This window comes from Myripristis murdjan, chromosome 7, assembly GCF_902150065.1.
Source record: "Myripristis murdjan chromosome 7, fMyrMur1.1, whole genome shotgun sequence".
NCBI classification, from domain to species: domain Eukaryota; kingdom Metazoa; phylum Chordata; class Actinopteri; order Holocentriformes; family Holocentridae; genus Myripristis; species Myripristis murdjan.
The window spans coordinates 29,852,544-29,868,996 of record NC_043986.1 but is presented as its reverse complement, the minus strand read 5'-3'; the positions used below and the strand labels follow the sequence as shown (position 1 = coordinate 29,868,996).

The 16,453-nt window shown below is 42.5% G+C and overlaps 1 protein-coding gene across 1 annotated transcript in view; it reads left to right on the top strand.

The window, feature by feature from the left end:
* Nucleotides 1–5,993: 5,993 nt before the first annotated feature.
* LOC115361463 (plexin-A1-like) overlaps nucleotides 5,994–16,453 on the top strand; it is a gene marked incomplete at its 5' end in the record, with an annotated part of 28,277 nt that continues 17,817 nt past the window's right edge. Inside the window, one exon of the mRNA XM_030054833.1 lies at nucleotides 5,994–7,061. Within this exon, the coding sequence (XP_029910693.1) occupies nucleotides 5,994–7,061 (1,068 nt within the window). The remainder of the gene's footprint in view (nucleotides 7,062–16,453) is intronic.

The following is a 16,453-nucleotide window of genomic DNA, read 5'->3' as shown; positions in this document are numbered from 1 at the left end:
ATCAGAGGTGTCACTAGGTGGTGTGTGACGTTTCAGATGTTTAACAAACATCTGACATTATAGGTCTGGATGCACTACCTCCCTTTGTCTTCCTCGTTCTTCATCTCCCTGTGCCTGTTAAAAGCCAGGAGAGGAGAGTGTGAGCTGACTCTGGTCTAAAGTATTAGTACTTGTCAATATCACGCCATACAGAAAATGGATTCTAAATAGAAACCTCCTCATGTTGGAGCACCTGCCAGCCTTTTGCCTCCATTTGCCTTCCTCCTCCTCCTCTCATGTCCTCGTCTGACCTGCACCATGACTGCAACAACTGTAACAACTGTACTACCATCTGATACAAAAAAAGCCTGTAGCCAGAATTTGAATTGCCCTGATTAGAGTCAATGTAAACTGCAGGATGTGTGCGTTCCCTGCTGGTTTCCGTTGTAAAGATGTGACTATATTGCAGGCGCAGCAAATAAAGAAAAAGGAATCCATCTCAGCAACTAATTCAGTTTGTTATTGAGTCATAAAATGTTATTTTTCTGACACTAAAGGAGAACTCTGCCCAAGGGGAGATGAAATTACAATTTAATGTAAATTAACTTTATCAAGAATTTTGTTGAATCGAGGGACTGATACTAGTGCAGAGATTCACCTCAGCCCAAGACGCCGTGGCTTGCTGTAAGAGCATTTGAGGAACAGGAGAAACAGCACTACAAACTACTAAATACATTTATTTACCTTTCTTTAAATGTAGACTGAGCACCATGTTCTTTTCCAGCTCCATCCTGCTTGATATTCACACAGTTCCACACATTCACAGTGGGAGCTGCCCAGTATAGCCACAGTCCTCTGATGGTGGAGAAGGCGGAGTTCAGTGTTACTCATTCACTCCCCCTCCCTTCCTTATTGGGACTGAATATGAGACTTGTTCAGATGGATATTTGGATATTTTGTGCTGCGGGGGCGTGAATGCAGGTGGTTCAGCAGGCCAAGTTCCATGTGCCTGCAACATCATTATAGACACAGCGATATTGCAGGCCTTAAATGTACTGTGGGACTTTAATGTCCTGTAAATGTTTACACTGTGCCTGTGGTTTGCAGTGTGAGTACAGGCTGCTATAATATATGCCTTGGGTACATATAGTTTATGTATAAATCAATGTGTTTGTACGTGTGTCTGTGTGTGTGTATTGGAGTTGTAAACAACATCGAAGGGATGCAGGGTATGCATGTATACACACACACACACACACACACACACATTGAGGCCAACAGGCATGGATGTGAGCTCCATGCTAACGAAGTGGTGTGTATAAATTTGCCTAAGTGTTTGGCCCAGGTCTGTGGCTGTGTGTGTAATCGATGTGCCAGCAGTAATAAATCAGCCTGGGACAGACCTGATGCCTCTCGAGCTTCATCTGATGGGGCAGGTGGGCTTCAGAATGGCCATGGCACACAAACACACGCACGCACACAAATTATAGCCTGGCAAATACAAGATTTTTCAGATAGGATCAGATAGGATGCTGATAATCTGGAAAATTCACAGTATCTGATATATATCGTGATAACATTTTCCTCTTCTGTTTCTAACTCTGTCAGTGATGTTGTTGTGATTTTGCCCTGCAGGGTAGCCTGGGAACCAGACAAATCTGCAAGCTTGTGTTATTTGCTGTAGCAGATTGGTCTGGCCATCCTCCAGATTCAGACAGATTTTCAGCCGACCTGGCCCAGGTCAGGCCAATCACAACCATTTATCTAATACGGGGTGGGTTCGATACCAGACTGACAGAGGAGCATCACTGAGGCTCAACAGACACTCAGCCATACGTCACATGTTCGTCCAGAGGCATGGTCTGTGACTGTTGATAATGCCCTTTGGAAATCAGAAATGAACTGAGCGGTTCCAGACTAACTTGCATTTGTAAGTTGGTCTGATGATACCAGGCCAGGGACCCTGATATGATTTTTTTTTTTTCCTCCTGTGAAGTATTACATTGTTTCTATGTCATGCTCGAACACTGACAAACAGATTCAAGGTGAGCAATATAATGTTAAAATAACCACTCACTTTTTTTTTTTTTTTTTTTTTTTTATAACATTCTCTATTAAGTTAAATTATAGTGAAATTACACTGTTTCTCATTTTGCTGAGGATCCTCTGGAAGCCCCTCAAGGACCCCTGGGGGACCCCACTTTTAAAACCACTGATAAATAACACTTAGACTTTCTGGCAGCAATAAGATGTTACCCATACCGTCAGTGATCATGAATAGTGATGGTAACAGTATATTGTACTAGGCTAGTACTGATATATTTGTGAGGTCAGTATGCAAATTAACATTGCAAGGACAAGACATGTGTACATATGCAGAAGAGAATCTAAGGTGTGAATCTAAGAGGGTAAGCATGGAATTCGGGTATCAGTATTTGCTCGTATTTATGTGCTGGTTTGGATGGGAGTGTTTATGCCAGAGCAGTACACATTTCTCAGCCATGCTTTTATTCTCATCCAAGCACAGTAGCATTTTAATAATTTCTGGAACCATAAAGTCAACTGCTTTCATTTATTTATCAAATTCAGACAATGGAGAAAGTCTTTATAATAAGAAAACAGTTTTCACTTCACAGATGTCTTCCTCATTCTTCTCATCTCTTTGTCCCAGTTCAGTCAAACAGCTCCTGACATCCTTTAGCTCTCAGCTCCACTGGCTGCCGAAGCTACATGGCCACAGAGATTAAGTGTGCCATTTGGTTTCTGTTTATTTAGAGAATTAGAAACAGAGCGGAGACACAGACAGCGAGGGAGATGATGCTGCAAAAAAATATTCAGTTTAATAAGTCAGTTTAAAATCTTACTTTTCTCTCTGCTAGGGGGGTGAGATAATTTCACTTGTTTCCAGTGGAAATCAACTTGTTGCGTAACTTGAATCAAATTATGCTATTTTGATGCACCTTGTTTCAAGATGCTGTCACTTACAGAAAATTGAAAACTGCATTGGAAAGAAGTGAAATTCAATTTTAAGAGCCGGCACTAGTCTAAATGATAGATATTTCTGCAGAGAGATAGACAGACATTAAACTCAGATTGTAGTCATTCTGCCCTAAGAGATAGTTTGATACTGTGTGAGTGTGCGCGAATTTTCTGCATGCATGGTGCCATAGCTTGTGGAGGAGTGCATGTGTGGGCAGCTCCTTATGCTGATTTTCATAAGTAAGTGTGTCGAGGAAGGGTGAAGTCAGCAGGGTCTGGGAGAGTGTGTGTGTGAAATGCATTTGCCTGTATGTCTGTGTACTTTATATGTATTTGTGCCGGAGATGCAAACAGTGGCAGTATTGTCTTGATGGGACAGACAACAGCACTGTCATCTGGGCCACTGTAATCATGGCTGGGCCGGAGATGAAAGACACTATTGACCAGAACTGAAGTGTTGGGGAGAGAGAGAGAGAGCAAAGAATGTAATGAAAGGGGAGGAATGAGAAACAAAACCAGAAATACGACAGAAATAGTTTGCTGACTAAACTCCATTCTGAAGCAGGCCGTTGCTTTGTTCTCTGTATTAAGCGGAGCATAAAGCCATGCACTAATGGAACCGGGCTTGGACAGGGTTGCATGTGCTGCAGACAGTATTCGCTGCAATACTGGTGCAGTGGAGAAGGGTCACCGATGTTTCCTGTTGGACAGTTTCAAAGGATATTATTGTGGCTTGTTGAAAGGTTGTGTTTGTTGTGCCAAGGACAGATAACCTTATGGATTTTTGAAAGTTTGAAGGACGTCATGACCCAGAAATTATGTAAGGTGACTTTAGTTCCCCGTGCAGAAATGTCTTCTTAGCGTGTAAAAAAAAAAACGATGCCATAAAAACGAGCTCTGTCACTTTTTTCTTCATTGTGTGTGGGAGGTGGATCGAGTTTGCTGTGAACAGAGTGAGCGCTTGCTGCTGTTTAGAAAACACTTTGTATTTTTAGATTCAAAGCCCTTCTAATGAAACTCCCTCACAGGATCACAGCTATAGGTGTGCTTCATTTGGATGTGCTGGCTTGCCATTTATTATGTAGCGGCGAGGACAGAGAAAACTGTTTAAAGGAGGAGGAGCTCTTGCGGTACCGGTCTATTATGCCAACTATGTAACTAGCTGTGACAACAAACAATAAATCAACCATTATTGACTTTTCATCAAAGCCAAACTTAAAAGCCATCTTTGTGCTTCTTCAAGAATTGTGATTTTAATCCATTGCCAATGTTACTATGATTTTGCGAAAATATGTGACGTTGGGTCAAATCCGCAAAACCAGCATGTCCTGGTTAGGTTTTGGAGCACACCCAGTCATTTTGGAAGAAAACTTAATCCCAAATACGTCTAAAATACAGCTAAAATTGAGCTGTTAAGTTGTATGTATCTTCGTAGACACTGGCATCACTAGCCGGTGGTCCCTGGAGGCTCTTTGGCATGCCATAATAAACAGAGAGGATACATTTTATTTCACTTTTCACTACATGGGTACAAAATAAAGAGTGGTGCTTCAAATCTATGACATTGCATTTCCCTGTTCTCTTAATGGTGTGGAGAATATTTCCCGCCACTGATGGTGTCTGACACCTGGGTTTCATCTGGACAAATAGGGTGAATCTGTGGTGTCGCAGTTAGGTGGTGATGGGACGCTCATCTCTAACTCTCGAAATAGGCCTAATCGTTGTCAGTGGCGTCCAATAGTCATGATGACTGTGCTGATGGTGATGATGGCTGAGCATGTGGCAAAAACCATATTGCTCGTCTACCAGCAATATCAAAATATTGCCTCTTTCTTTTTCTTATTTGAGCTGGTATGGGTCTGACTCTCCCCCCTTTCTCTTTCTCTTTTTCTTTCCACCCCTTCCTCGTTAATACTGAGCTAATATAGAGCTGAGTGCTTTTCCCTCTTTCTCTCATTCTCTCTCCTGGTATATTGAGTTGGACCTGCTCTCTCCTCCTCTCCCCTCTCCTGTATTGAGTTGGCATGGAGGGCAGAGTGGCTGTATTTCTCTGCTCTGTTGCTCTGTAGTAAATATCATATAGGATTCTCCCTGCAGCCTTGCTTGTAATTTATGGATGTTTACCTGCTATCACTACTCTGTGCACCAACAACTCACCCTGTGTGTGTGTTTGTGTGTGTATGTCCTTTTTACACATATGTATGTTGTGTGTATGTATGTATGTATGGACTGTATGTATGTACACTTGTATGTACACTATGTATGTGCCTTGCGTGGGTGTTTGTGTATTCAAGTGTGTCTATCTGTGTTTTGTGTGTGTGTGTGTGTGTGTGTGTGTGTGTGTGTGCTGTGTCGGCCAGATCCTTTAATACCTCCAGACAATCAATGCGCAGAGGAGCAATGTTTGGCCCTGCCTTCTTTTAAAAGATGCACTCCACTGTGCAATGCAAGCTAAGAGTAGGGGTGTCAATAAAACATAGCTGATAGTGCCCCTGTCTGTCTTTTTTTTTTTTTTTTTTTTGGAACTGAGAGTTGAAACCCTGACTCTGGCAGATACTTCATTTGGAAAGAAACAAATATAGGCCTCTTTGTCCAGTGTTTCATCTGATTTAACATGAGTCTATGAATATATTGACAAGTGTGTCTTCTGTTTAGTAAATGCATCCACTAAGAATGGTCTTTTTTTCTTTCTTTCTTTCTTTCTTTCTTTCAGGGTTGGTGGTGGAAGACCATGAGGAAAAGGGGATGACTTTATAAATGACTGCCAAGAAATAAGGACAAAAAGGAAGAGGAAGTAAAACATACCTGTTTGGAAGCTGTTGGTGTCTCTTGTTGTACCCTGCAGTCCCGTAGGGTGAAGACTGACCCACACAGAGGAATACACACTCAAACACACACCAACATACTCATACACCTCCCCTTCCCTCAAAACCATGCCCTCCCACCCCATCCCACCCCTTTTCTTTCTCCCCTTCCTCCTCCTCTCCCTCGCCCTCTCCTCGCCCTCTCCTCCTCCCTCATCCTCCCCCTTCCTCTCTTTCTCCCCACCCGAAGGAGGTCTTACACATTTGGTGGTTCATAACAAAACCGGCGAGGTCTACCTCGGTGCTGTCAATTGGATCTTCAAGCTATCCGGCAACCTCACCAAGCTGCGAAGCCATGTTACCGGTCCCGTCACGGACAACCCCCGGTGCTACCCCCCGCCTGGTGTCCAGTCCTGCCCCCATGAGCTGGTGCAGACCTCCAACGTCAACAAACTCCTACTTCTCGACGCCTCCCACAACCGTTTGATTGCATGCGGAAGTACATCACAGGGAATTTGCCAGTTTCTGCGACTGGATGATTTGTTCAAGCTCGGCGAGCCCCACCATCGTAAAGAGCACTACCTATCCAGCGTTGCTGAGGCGGGCACCATGTCGGGTGTGGTGATCGCTCCGGATCTTTTTGGCGGAGGCGGAAAACTTTTCGTGGGAACGCCCATCGACGGGAAATCTGAATATTTCCCTACACTGTCGAGCCGCAAGTTGATGTCCAATGAGGAGAACGCCGACATGTTCAGCTTCGTCTACCAGGATGAGTTTGTTTCCTCACAGCTCAAGATTCCTTCGGACACCCTGTCCAAGTTCCCAGCCTTTGACATCTACTACATCTACGGCTTCAACAGTGAGCAGTTTGTGTATTACCTCACCTTACAGCTTGATACCCAGCTCACCTCACCAGATGCAAGCAGCGAGCAGTTCTTCACTTCTAAAATCGTCCGCCTGTGCGTGGATGATCCCAAGTTCTACTCCTACGTCGAATTTCCCATTGGTTGTACCAAGGATGGAGTGGAGTACCGCTTAGTTCAAGACGCTTATTTGGCCCGTCCAGGGACCCGCCTGGCGCGCTCGCTTGGTATTCAGGACCATGAGGAGGTTCTGTTTACTGTATTTGCCCAGGGTCAGAAGAACAGGGCCAAGCCTCCCAGGGAGTCGGCTTTGTGTCTGTTCACACTGAGAAGGATAAAGGAGAAGATTAAAGAGAGGATTCAGTCGTGCTACAGAGGAGAGGGGAAACTTTCCCTACCCTGGCTGCTCAACAAGGAGCTGGCATGCATCAACTCGGTAAGGATGGTTTTGTGTGTTTGAGCCAATATTTCCCCTTAGTTTGTGTAAAATGATGATGATGATGATTGTGGTGGCAAACAGTGATGATCTCTAGCTGTTTCCAAGCACTTTCCAAGAGCAAGATGATGATGTTGAAGAAAATTATATTGAGAGTGATGATGATAGTGCTGGCCATGGTGAGGGTTGGATTTTGGGGTCTTTGGGAGAGTTGTTACCAGTAATTTCCCTGAAGCTAGGGTCATGATTGTTAGATAATAGAAAATAGACAATAATAATGTGGGTAACAATGCTGTATTTGTCTGTTTCCTCTCAAGACGGGTTAGGGCAATCCATGTCACTTTTCATAAACACTGCCATATGTGAATGACTAAAACAAAGAATGAACTGATAAGCCATAATAGTTTCCAATAGACGTAAAGTAATGATAATGATGATTACGGTTTTTAGTGGGTTTGCAGGTGTGTATGTGTGTGAGTTTGCCCTTCCATTTCATAGACATGGACCTCCTTGCCCTCAGTGAAGTTCAGCATGCGAAAACCTTATTTTATGTAGCTTTTACTGGTGAGTTTTAGGGAGTGCTCGATGTTTGGCATGGTTTATTGACCTTGTAAACATTTCTTCCTTTAATTTGGTTCATTTGGGCAGCTTAAAACACTGCCATTTGAACTTGTGCACCAAATAACCACATTAAGATACCCATCCCTTCCCAGGAGAAGTATGATGCAGCTTATTAGGTGACCAATCTAAACAACAGTAAACAACCTCATCATATATATTTTTTAGAAGTGTGTTACTCATTAACTGTTGTTCCATATGTTTTTATGGGTATAAGGAGATAAATGATGACAATACTTCCCAAGCTTGAATGTTTAGTGTAATTAAATGACCCAAGGCCAAACCACAGTCTGGAGTGATGCTTATATTCAACTTTTTCTTTTCTGTGTGCCTTACATATATGAATACCACAGAGGGTAAATTACAGCAAAGAGTGCTGACAAGTCTATCATACTGAGCCAAAGTCACAGGGACTGGATTCACATTTGTTTTGACTAAATTATAAGCTACTTGCGAGTGGCTTTTGTTTATAAGCCCTACTTCACTAGTGATTATGCTGTTTGAAAGAAAAAAATAAAATAAATAAATAAATAGATAAATAAATAAATAAATAAATTTTAAAAAGTTCAGCAAAGTAAACCTTTTCCCAAGGGGTTGGACCAAAGAACACAATCTGTAGGTGTGATTGTACCCTTAGTGCCACTTGATACAAATGGTGTCTCTGAGACCCTACAACCCTTCCTCCTACTACTGCAGTATGTGGGCAGCACGTACATATACCATGATATCCTCAAGAGAGTTACTCTTACAGTATAAGTGCAAAAATGTGGATAATGGATAATTTATCCATATATGATGCAGTTCTACAACCCCATACTGTATATTGTCTCAAGCTTACAAAATCCCTCAGCCTGCCTGCTCCCCTTCATCTCTGTCTCCTCTTCATGACTGAAGTGATTTTAATTAAGTAAAATCGATAAGGGATTATAGCTTTCACCTGGATTCAACTCCGCAGTCGATTTCTTGGATGGAGCAGGAGTTGCTGATACTTTATAGTCTACACTGCATGTGTATCTTGAACTGGCATATGTTGTCAGGTGTTGCTGCTATGTAAATTTAGTGATTTACATAGTAAAAATAACATACCCATGGTTTCTCACCCTACACTGCTTAGATGATACATGTAACGGATATGAAAATAAGTGGATTTGCCTGTCATTTATTTAACAAAAAGGAGGAAGGTGAAGGAAGTGGATGTCTTTTCAATAGTTAAAAAATAGTCAAAAAATAATCATAAAACAAATGATGATGTGCCCTGCTACTTGCTATGGGCAATCACTTTGTTTGCTTGTTTGCTCTATGGCTTTGACTAGTTTTGCAATAATGGACAAAATTAATCGACAGCTACTTGTAAGTAGTTGCATTGTGCTGCTGTTTCCTGTCTAACATTGGTGTTAGATTTTTGCATATATGAGACAAAGGAATGGCTTTACTTCATTTGTCCACAAGGACAGTGTTGTCATCATCACCATCCGCCGTGACACTCAGCTCTGTCTGAGGTCAGAGGTCAAGGAATGACTAGTCATGTGAATAAATCCTTGCATGTCTTTGAGGAATAAAAGGTTTATCCCCTCCTGTGTATAAACCTTCAGTCACATTTTTGGGATTTTATTTAATGTTTGCCATTCACATCAAGCATTTTTTATTTAGTATGGCAAAATGTGCATGAAACAGATTGATGGGTGATAATGGCTGGAGGGTCACATTGTTGAAATGGTCACACTGATGAGTTACACCCCATTCATTCAGAGCTAGGACAGGGGAGATGCATTTCTGAGCATCTACCCATCTGATAGGGGTAATTCAGACAGTCCACAGGTTGTGGATGGCTTGTCTTTCCCTTGTGCCCGTGGAGGGGCAGGCCTAAGGGTGTCTGAGAGACATTTGTGTGGGTGTGTGAATGTGTGTGTTTTCACCTGCTCCAGTCACCCACATGTCACACACCACACACACACAGCCCTGTATACTCCTCATGAATAATTCACATGGTCTCACCTTCTGTTATTCAGTCGCTGCTCCATAACAACCTGCCATAAATCTCTGGACTGCGCCCCACCTCTCTGTCTCTTACCATCTCCCTTTCTCTCTCTCTCTCACTCTCTCTCTCTCTCTCTCTCTCTCTCTCTCTCTCTCTCTCTCTCTCTCTCTCTCTCTCTCTCTCTCTCTCTCTCTCTCTCTCTCTTTCCCCTTCTGTCTTCCCTGTCCCTTCTCCTCTCTTTCTCTTTCACATCTTTCAGTCTAGCTCCAGTATTTGCATAATATTTATTTCATTTTGATATCTCCTCCTGCTCTCTTTCCTCTCCTCTCTCCAAACTTTTCCTTCCCTCTACATCCCCCTTTTTTGCTCCTCTTCTGACCCTCTCTCTCTCTCTCTCTCTCTCTCTCTCTCTCTCTCTCTCTCTCTCTCTCTCTCTCTCATTTTTAATCTTCAACCTCTTACTTGCTCAACCTCACTTTGTCATAAATTCCCTCTTTCTCCTTTCCCCCTCACTGTCCTCCCCTTGGCTCTCCACTGGGTGTAGCGGTATTGAGTGTCTTGGTGTGTAAATCCAGTGCTGGGATGTAATCTGAAAACATGATGTGGAGAGAACAGACAACACAATGAAAGAGAAGGCGAGGGAGTGAGAGAAGGAATGCAGGGAGATGGGAAAAAAAGAATTGTTGGGATAGCGAGAAAGGACAGGGTGAGAGAAGTAAGAATTGACAGAAGGAAATGAGAAAAGAACAAGGAAGAACAAGAGACGGAAAGGTAGGAGAGAAGAATGATAGAGGGAAAGGAGGAACGAGTATTGGACAGATGTGTGTATGTTTGATAGACTAAGTTTATTAAGACCAGTGTGACTGACAGGCAGAGTTCTGACATGTGAACAGGCGTTTTGTGCCTTTGTGACACTTGCAGTTAATCTCTGATGATGTTCCAGCAGTAAACTGCTCATCCATCTCATCTCCACTCCACTTTGACCAAGCTTGATGCATGTCATCACTGGCATTTTCAAACTTAAAGCCCCCTGTCCTTCTCAAAACTCTTCCTTTAACCATTCAGTGATGTATGATTATCTCCACCAATGACAATCTAAATAAAAATCAGTCTCACCTGGTGTAACAGATGCAACTACACCCCTTTTGGTAATTTGAGACTGGCATTGCAAGGAAACCTTTGGTTTACCTGGTAAAACGGGAGTATACAACTAATTACAGACAGCTGGCACAAGCTCAAAGTGGATTATGCAAATAAGTTCCGGTATCCATTTTTGGAGGAAATTAAATGGCTCTTTTCTTGTTGTTTTCCTATTTGGACTGGAAAGTAGATCCGGCAGGTAGTGTCTGCAGGAAGCGTCTATATAGTAACCTTGGAAGAAACAACATAATAGCACTTTGACAAATAATTGTAATTGCACAGAAAACATTAGTACTGAGACTTGTTTTTTGTGTTGGCATACTCCATTTTGTTGATGTCCTTTTATGTGCTAAAAGTGTTATTTTGGGGACTGTTTTGCCGCACTATGGAAATGAATGGAGTAGCCCAGGGTAGCACGGAGAAACTAATGTTAGTTTCAACGTTGCTTTACATGCTGTTTATTTGAGACTCACTGTGACTTGTAGAGTAATCTTACATCACCTTCTGAGTTGAACTTTTTCAGAAAGTTTTTTTGAAAAGGACTGAAGTTGGAAATCATCGGCTGACATTATTTTGGCTTCCAGAACTTACAGAAATGATACATCTCATTGCCTGGCCCACGGGTGGTGATGTGATTACAGGTCAGAACACAGCGATACATCTTGTTGTTGTACAGTGATTGAGCACGTACTGGTTCTGCCTCTTGCTCAAGGACACTTGGACAGGAAATGTAGCTGTGGCCGGGATCAAACCAGTGACTGCTGATTAATGGATGTGCACTCATTTTTCTCCTGGTGTTGTCCTCCATATGCAGAACATATTTCATGACCTTTGGTCCAGGCCTACCCTTTGAGAGTGAGAAGCAAAATGTCAGAAATGTGTGGCTGTTAATGGGAAAATAGGATCTTTATTCATCAGGGCACCAACAATATCTATTTTCATATAACCGTGGCATGTTCTACATGCTCATCTACCATGGCTTGGTGTATGTTTTAATGTAATTTCACAGGAGAAGTTACACACTTCATGCAAGACAAGTTCATCCAAGACAATGACGTCACAACATCTGTGGCACAAGCCCATCGTGGCCTTGTAGTCAATATGCATAGGATTATGCTAATGTGAGTACAGTTACATGATTGTCCTTTATGGCCATCTGCCGTCCCGCTTGTGATCGATCAAGGTCATGTCAGCAGGCCTCCCTGGGGGACGTCACCATGATGAATTTATCATCTCCTCATACAAGCATGTTCAGCGTATCCTGGGGTCTGATGACGAGCTGACACCACACGGGTGTCATGTGGGAACTTTTCATTTTGGCTGCTATGAAGAGACAAAGTCAACCAGTTAGCCAAGCATCAGATACTTCAATCCCCTATTCCTGGAAATATGTGATGAACACAAAGCAGCTGAAGTCGAAGGAGACAAGGTCTTTAAATATTTCAACCTTCACTGCAAATTTTCACATATCCCAATTCAATCAGTTCTCAGATTCAGAAGGAATTGCTGTCTGTGTTTGACCACACTTTTCAACATCTCAAATTTTCTCATAATTTTCTGTGTGTGTGGAATTCAGGTAGCAGATACTGAACATTAAATATTTGACACATGAACTGATTTGTTGTATCTTAATAAGGTAGTTTAATCAGCGAGCTGTTGCTAGATGAATCCTGAAACTGATCATTTTCTAGTCTGCAATTTTGCATTCTTAGCATTCCTACCTTGTTAGTGTGTGTGTTTGTGTGTGTGTGTGTGTGTGTGTGTATGTGCACCAGCATGGAGTCCCCCTCCATCATTCACTCACTCACTCAGCTGTTTTCCAGCCCCTCTCAACATTACCCAAGCCTAGAGTAACATTGAGTTATCAGGTTTATGTTGATACCTCAATTTTGATTAAATATGTCAGATATAACCTTGTAATTCCTTGCACAAAAATTTATAAGCATAACACATCGAGATGTCTTCAGTTTGGTATTTGATAAATTTCAGACATGCTCAACTTAAACATTTAAACTCAATCGGGAACCAGGTTCAAAAACCAATTATAAAACAAGGAATAAACAGCATTTGCTTTTTTCCCCCCTCTTCAGTCTCGACTTGAATAAACACATTTTTTCAAGCTCTGATGTGTTGTGCAGATGCTTCAACATCAACCTCCATCAGCGTTTAAATGAGTGAGTGCTCTTGTTTCCTTATGTAAGATTCAGGAAGTTGTAATCAATGTGTTGTACTCGCAATAGAAAATACTATATTACAAAAGAGCAGCTGCTTTGCTTGCTCATGCATTCATTCAGATCTTGACTTGCACATTTTTTTTTAAATCTATTTCTGTGTCTCTGACTATTTTTTTGTGAATGGAAAAAAAAAAAAGAACCTCCACAATTCCTTCCTCTAATTGAACAAGCTAATGCTCCAGGATGCATATCAGCAGCAGTGGGAGAACTGAGTGATATTCTTGTCCCACTAAGTAAATTTCGACTTGCGGAGAGCGTTTTCCCTCACGACCCCTCAGCCCTGGTGGATTGTGGTTTTGTATGATAACCGGTCGCTGCGCCTGTGCCTCTCTGTGTCCAGTCATTATCAGAGAGAGGCTCATGTTGGTTTTCTGGGAGTTAATCTGAGTGGTGGGTGACCTTCCCTGGCTGCGGGCTGCTGTCCAGCTCCACAGCTCTGTAAGCAGGCAGACCAGCAGCACTACAGCCTCCGCATGACTAATGAGACTCCCAGAGAAGGAGATACTATCCTCTCTGAGCGTGCGTGTGTGTGTGTGTGTGTGTGTGTGTGTGTGTGTGTGTGTGTGTGTGTGTGTGTGTGTTTTGGAACTCTCACTTTATCTCTTTTTCCTCTCTGCCTTTCTTTCTCTGTGTACTTGTTTCTGAGTCGTTGTGTATGTGCGTGCACCTCTTCTGCTCGCCTCCAAAGAGCGTGTGTAGCCTATATATGTGTATGTGTGTGTGCGAGTGTGTGTGCATGTGCCTCTTATCCTGGTCTCCAAAGAAAAAAGAACAATACAATAGCGGAAACAAACAGAGGAAAATGGGCTGATAATAAGAAGGGTGGTGAGTGTGTTTGTGTGTGTGTGTGTGTGTGTGTGTGTGTGTGTTTGTGTGTGTGTGTGTGTGCATGAGACCGCATTTTCTGCAAAAACACAAGGTGGACGTCAGAGGGAAAATTGCCTGCAATAACAGAAAGCAAGCAAAGAGGATGAAAAGACAATCTTTATTGCTCTCTCTCTCTCTCTCTCTCTCTCTCTCTCTCTCTCTCTCTCTCTCTCTCTCTCACCATCCCTTCCTCTCTCTTTCTCTCTCTCACTCCTTTTCTCTGAGTCTAAGAGTGTTTATTAATATTTATCAGTGTTGATCACTGCTGGCCAAGATTAAAGTCTATTTCTGTGGCATTTTGTATTCTCTCTTCAAGTCAGCTGGTGGCTCTGGTGTGTGTGTGTGTGTGTGTGTGTGTGTGTGTGTGTGTCCACCTCTTCATTCCCTCTATCTCCCCATTGTATCTTCAGCCTCATTACCGTTTGCCCGTGCCTCAGTAGATGGATCACCCACATTGCATCACACACACGGGGGGGCCGCCAGGTGGGCGATACAGAGGCTGTACTCTCTCTTTCGGTGGATGCGCCGTTCACATCCACCCAAATATCCCCTTAATATTCAGCCATTCAAGTTACCTGCTTATGAGCTGGGACATGGAAATGCCAGATCCAGTTTACCACAACCCAGATAAGCCTTTATCCCCGCTGTGAACAACCTGGATAATGCCCTGGGATATTCACATTTTATCTGCGATACTGACTAGAACCATGTTACCCCATTTACTGCTGCACAAGCTCAGTTTGACACGGGATAATAAAGTTATTATTTTTTCGGTAACTTCAGGCCCTCCAGGTGAAGATGAAGGAGAACAGTGACATGAAATTTCTTAATTTTTTTCTGTCATAAAAATTGTTAATATGCTTGGCTGTTTGAAAGGCACGGAGCACTGCAGTAACAGTTTGTTTAAGGTCGTTAGTTGAAGAAATGCAATCTGCTGGGTGGGTAAAAGAGAAGACATTGTGGCTTGTTAAAATGGACATTTTTTTTTCCAATGCAGTAATAGATGTCATGTAGTGTAGGTGAACTTCTGTTCAATGTTGGATGCTTTCACACCTAGCATTTTTGATTTGTTGTATCTGAACCGTGGTGTGTTTACTCTGTTAGTACATTTTGTTGGAGAGGAAGGAATACACATTTGAACTGTGGTATGGACCAAACAGGCAAGTGATGATCCTCTTGGAAAGCTTGGACTTTGGTTGGTTTCCAAGTGAACCACGGTACAGTTTGTTACAAGTTAAAATGTCATCGGATTGAACCAAACCAGTGCATTGTGGGATGAAAGCTTAGATTTACACCTGAAGCTGCTCGCCAGACAGAGCTGCCAGTGCTGCCAAAATGTGGAGTAATGATGAGGTGGGACCCCTCTAGACAGATAGGCTGATGATAACATTTCATGATTGATTGTGGAACACATAAAAATACCAAGTTCTACCTTGTTATGTTGCTGCTGCTCCAATTCCAGTAGCTCTGTTGTCTGGACTTTCTCAAGAAAAAATTATGGCCCACAAAGAAACAAAGATCTGTTTGATCACACATCATTTAAAAATTTGGGTTTGTTTACCACAGAGCTGTGTGAACACTAACTGGTCCTATTGGAAACCGCAACCAAGTAACAACTTCACACCTGAACTAAAACCAGCAAACTATAGGTGTGAAAGTTCCCAAATGTACAACTTCTCCTCTGCCTTTTGAGATGCTTTTGAGGCGTGATGTAGCAAATAATATACCTCACGTTGTTGAAATGACCTCAGATGTTAGATGTCCCCTTTTGTCTTTGTCTTGTGACGTTTTCCTTTCACATCGCCATCATGCCGTAGGGTTTTCCTGATTTCTGGCATTGTTATTTAGTACGTCCAAGTTGGACAGCAGCATGCGTGTTGTCAGGGCCTCCAGTGATGGTTACTTTACAGTGGCGTTCATTGTTGACAAAGGGTTAATGGGTTAATGTGCTATAGGCTCACTGAGGATTTAGAGCACATATCTCGTGACTGCTTAGCCTTAAAGTTGTGTGTCTTGAAGTGTGTGTTAGGACCTGGCATGGCTGTTTTCTCAGGAAAGTTTCCACGAGTCTGGGGAGGACTTTACAGTTGAGACTGAAAGTTAGAGTAATGGCATTAGGATCGGAATCACTTTCATCAGCCAAGTACAACAGGTGAATTTTGACCTAGTTAATTGGTGCTGACAAGGAGTGCTTATTCACTAAACTCTAAACTCCACAGTATGCCAGACTCCCTGCATCTGATATCATTTACCACCAAAATGTCCTGGCCCTGCCTAAATCGATTCACTTTCAGGGGACTCAGTCGAGCAATGACTGATGACTGACAAGATATTACTTTCTGGTCTGTGTGATAAATTATTAGACATACTGTAGGTCACCAAACTGTCTGCTCACAGGGAACATCGTCCCTGAATAATCCCTTGGAGTGACTATTTTGTTGCGATATTGCTTCCAAATAAATCTCTGGCAGTTTTTCTTGATATTTGCTATCCATTAGAACGAGAAAAACTATCAGATCAAATCTGTCTGTCTGTAGATTGAGCAGCAAGAGCCA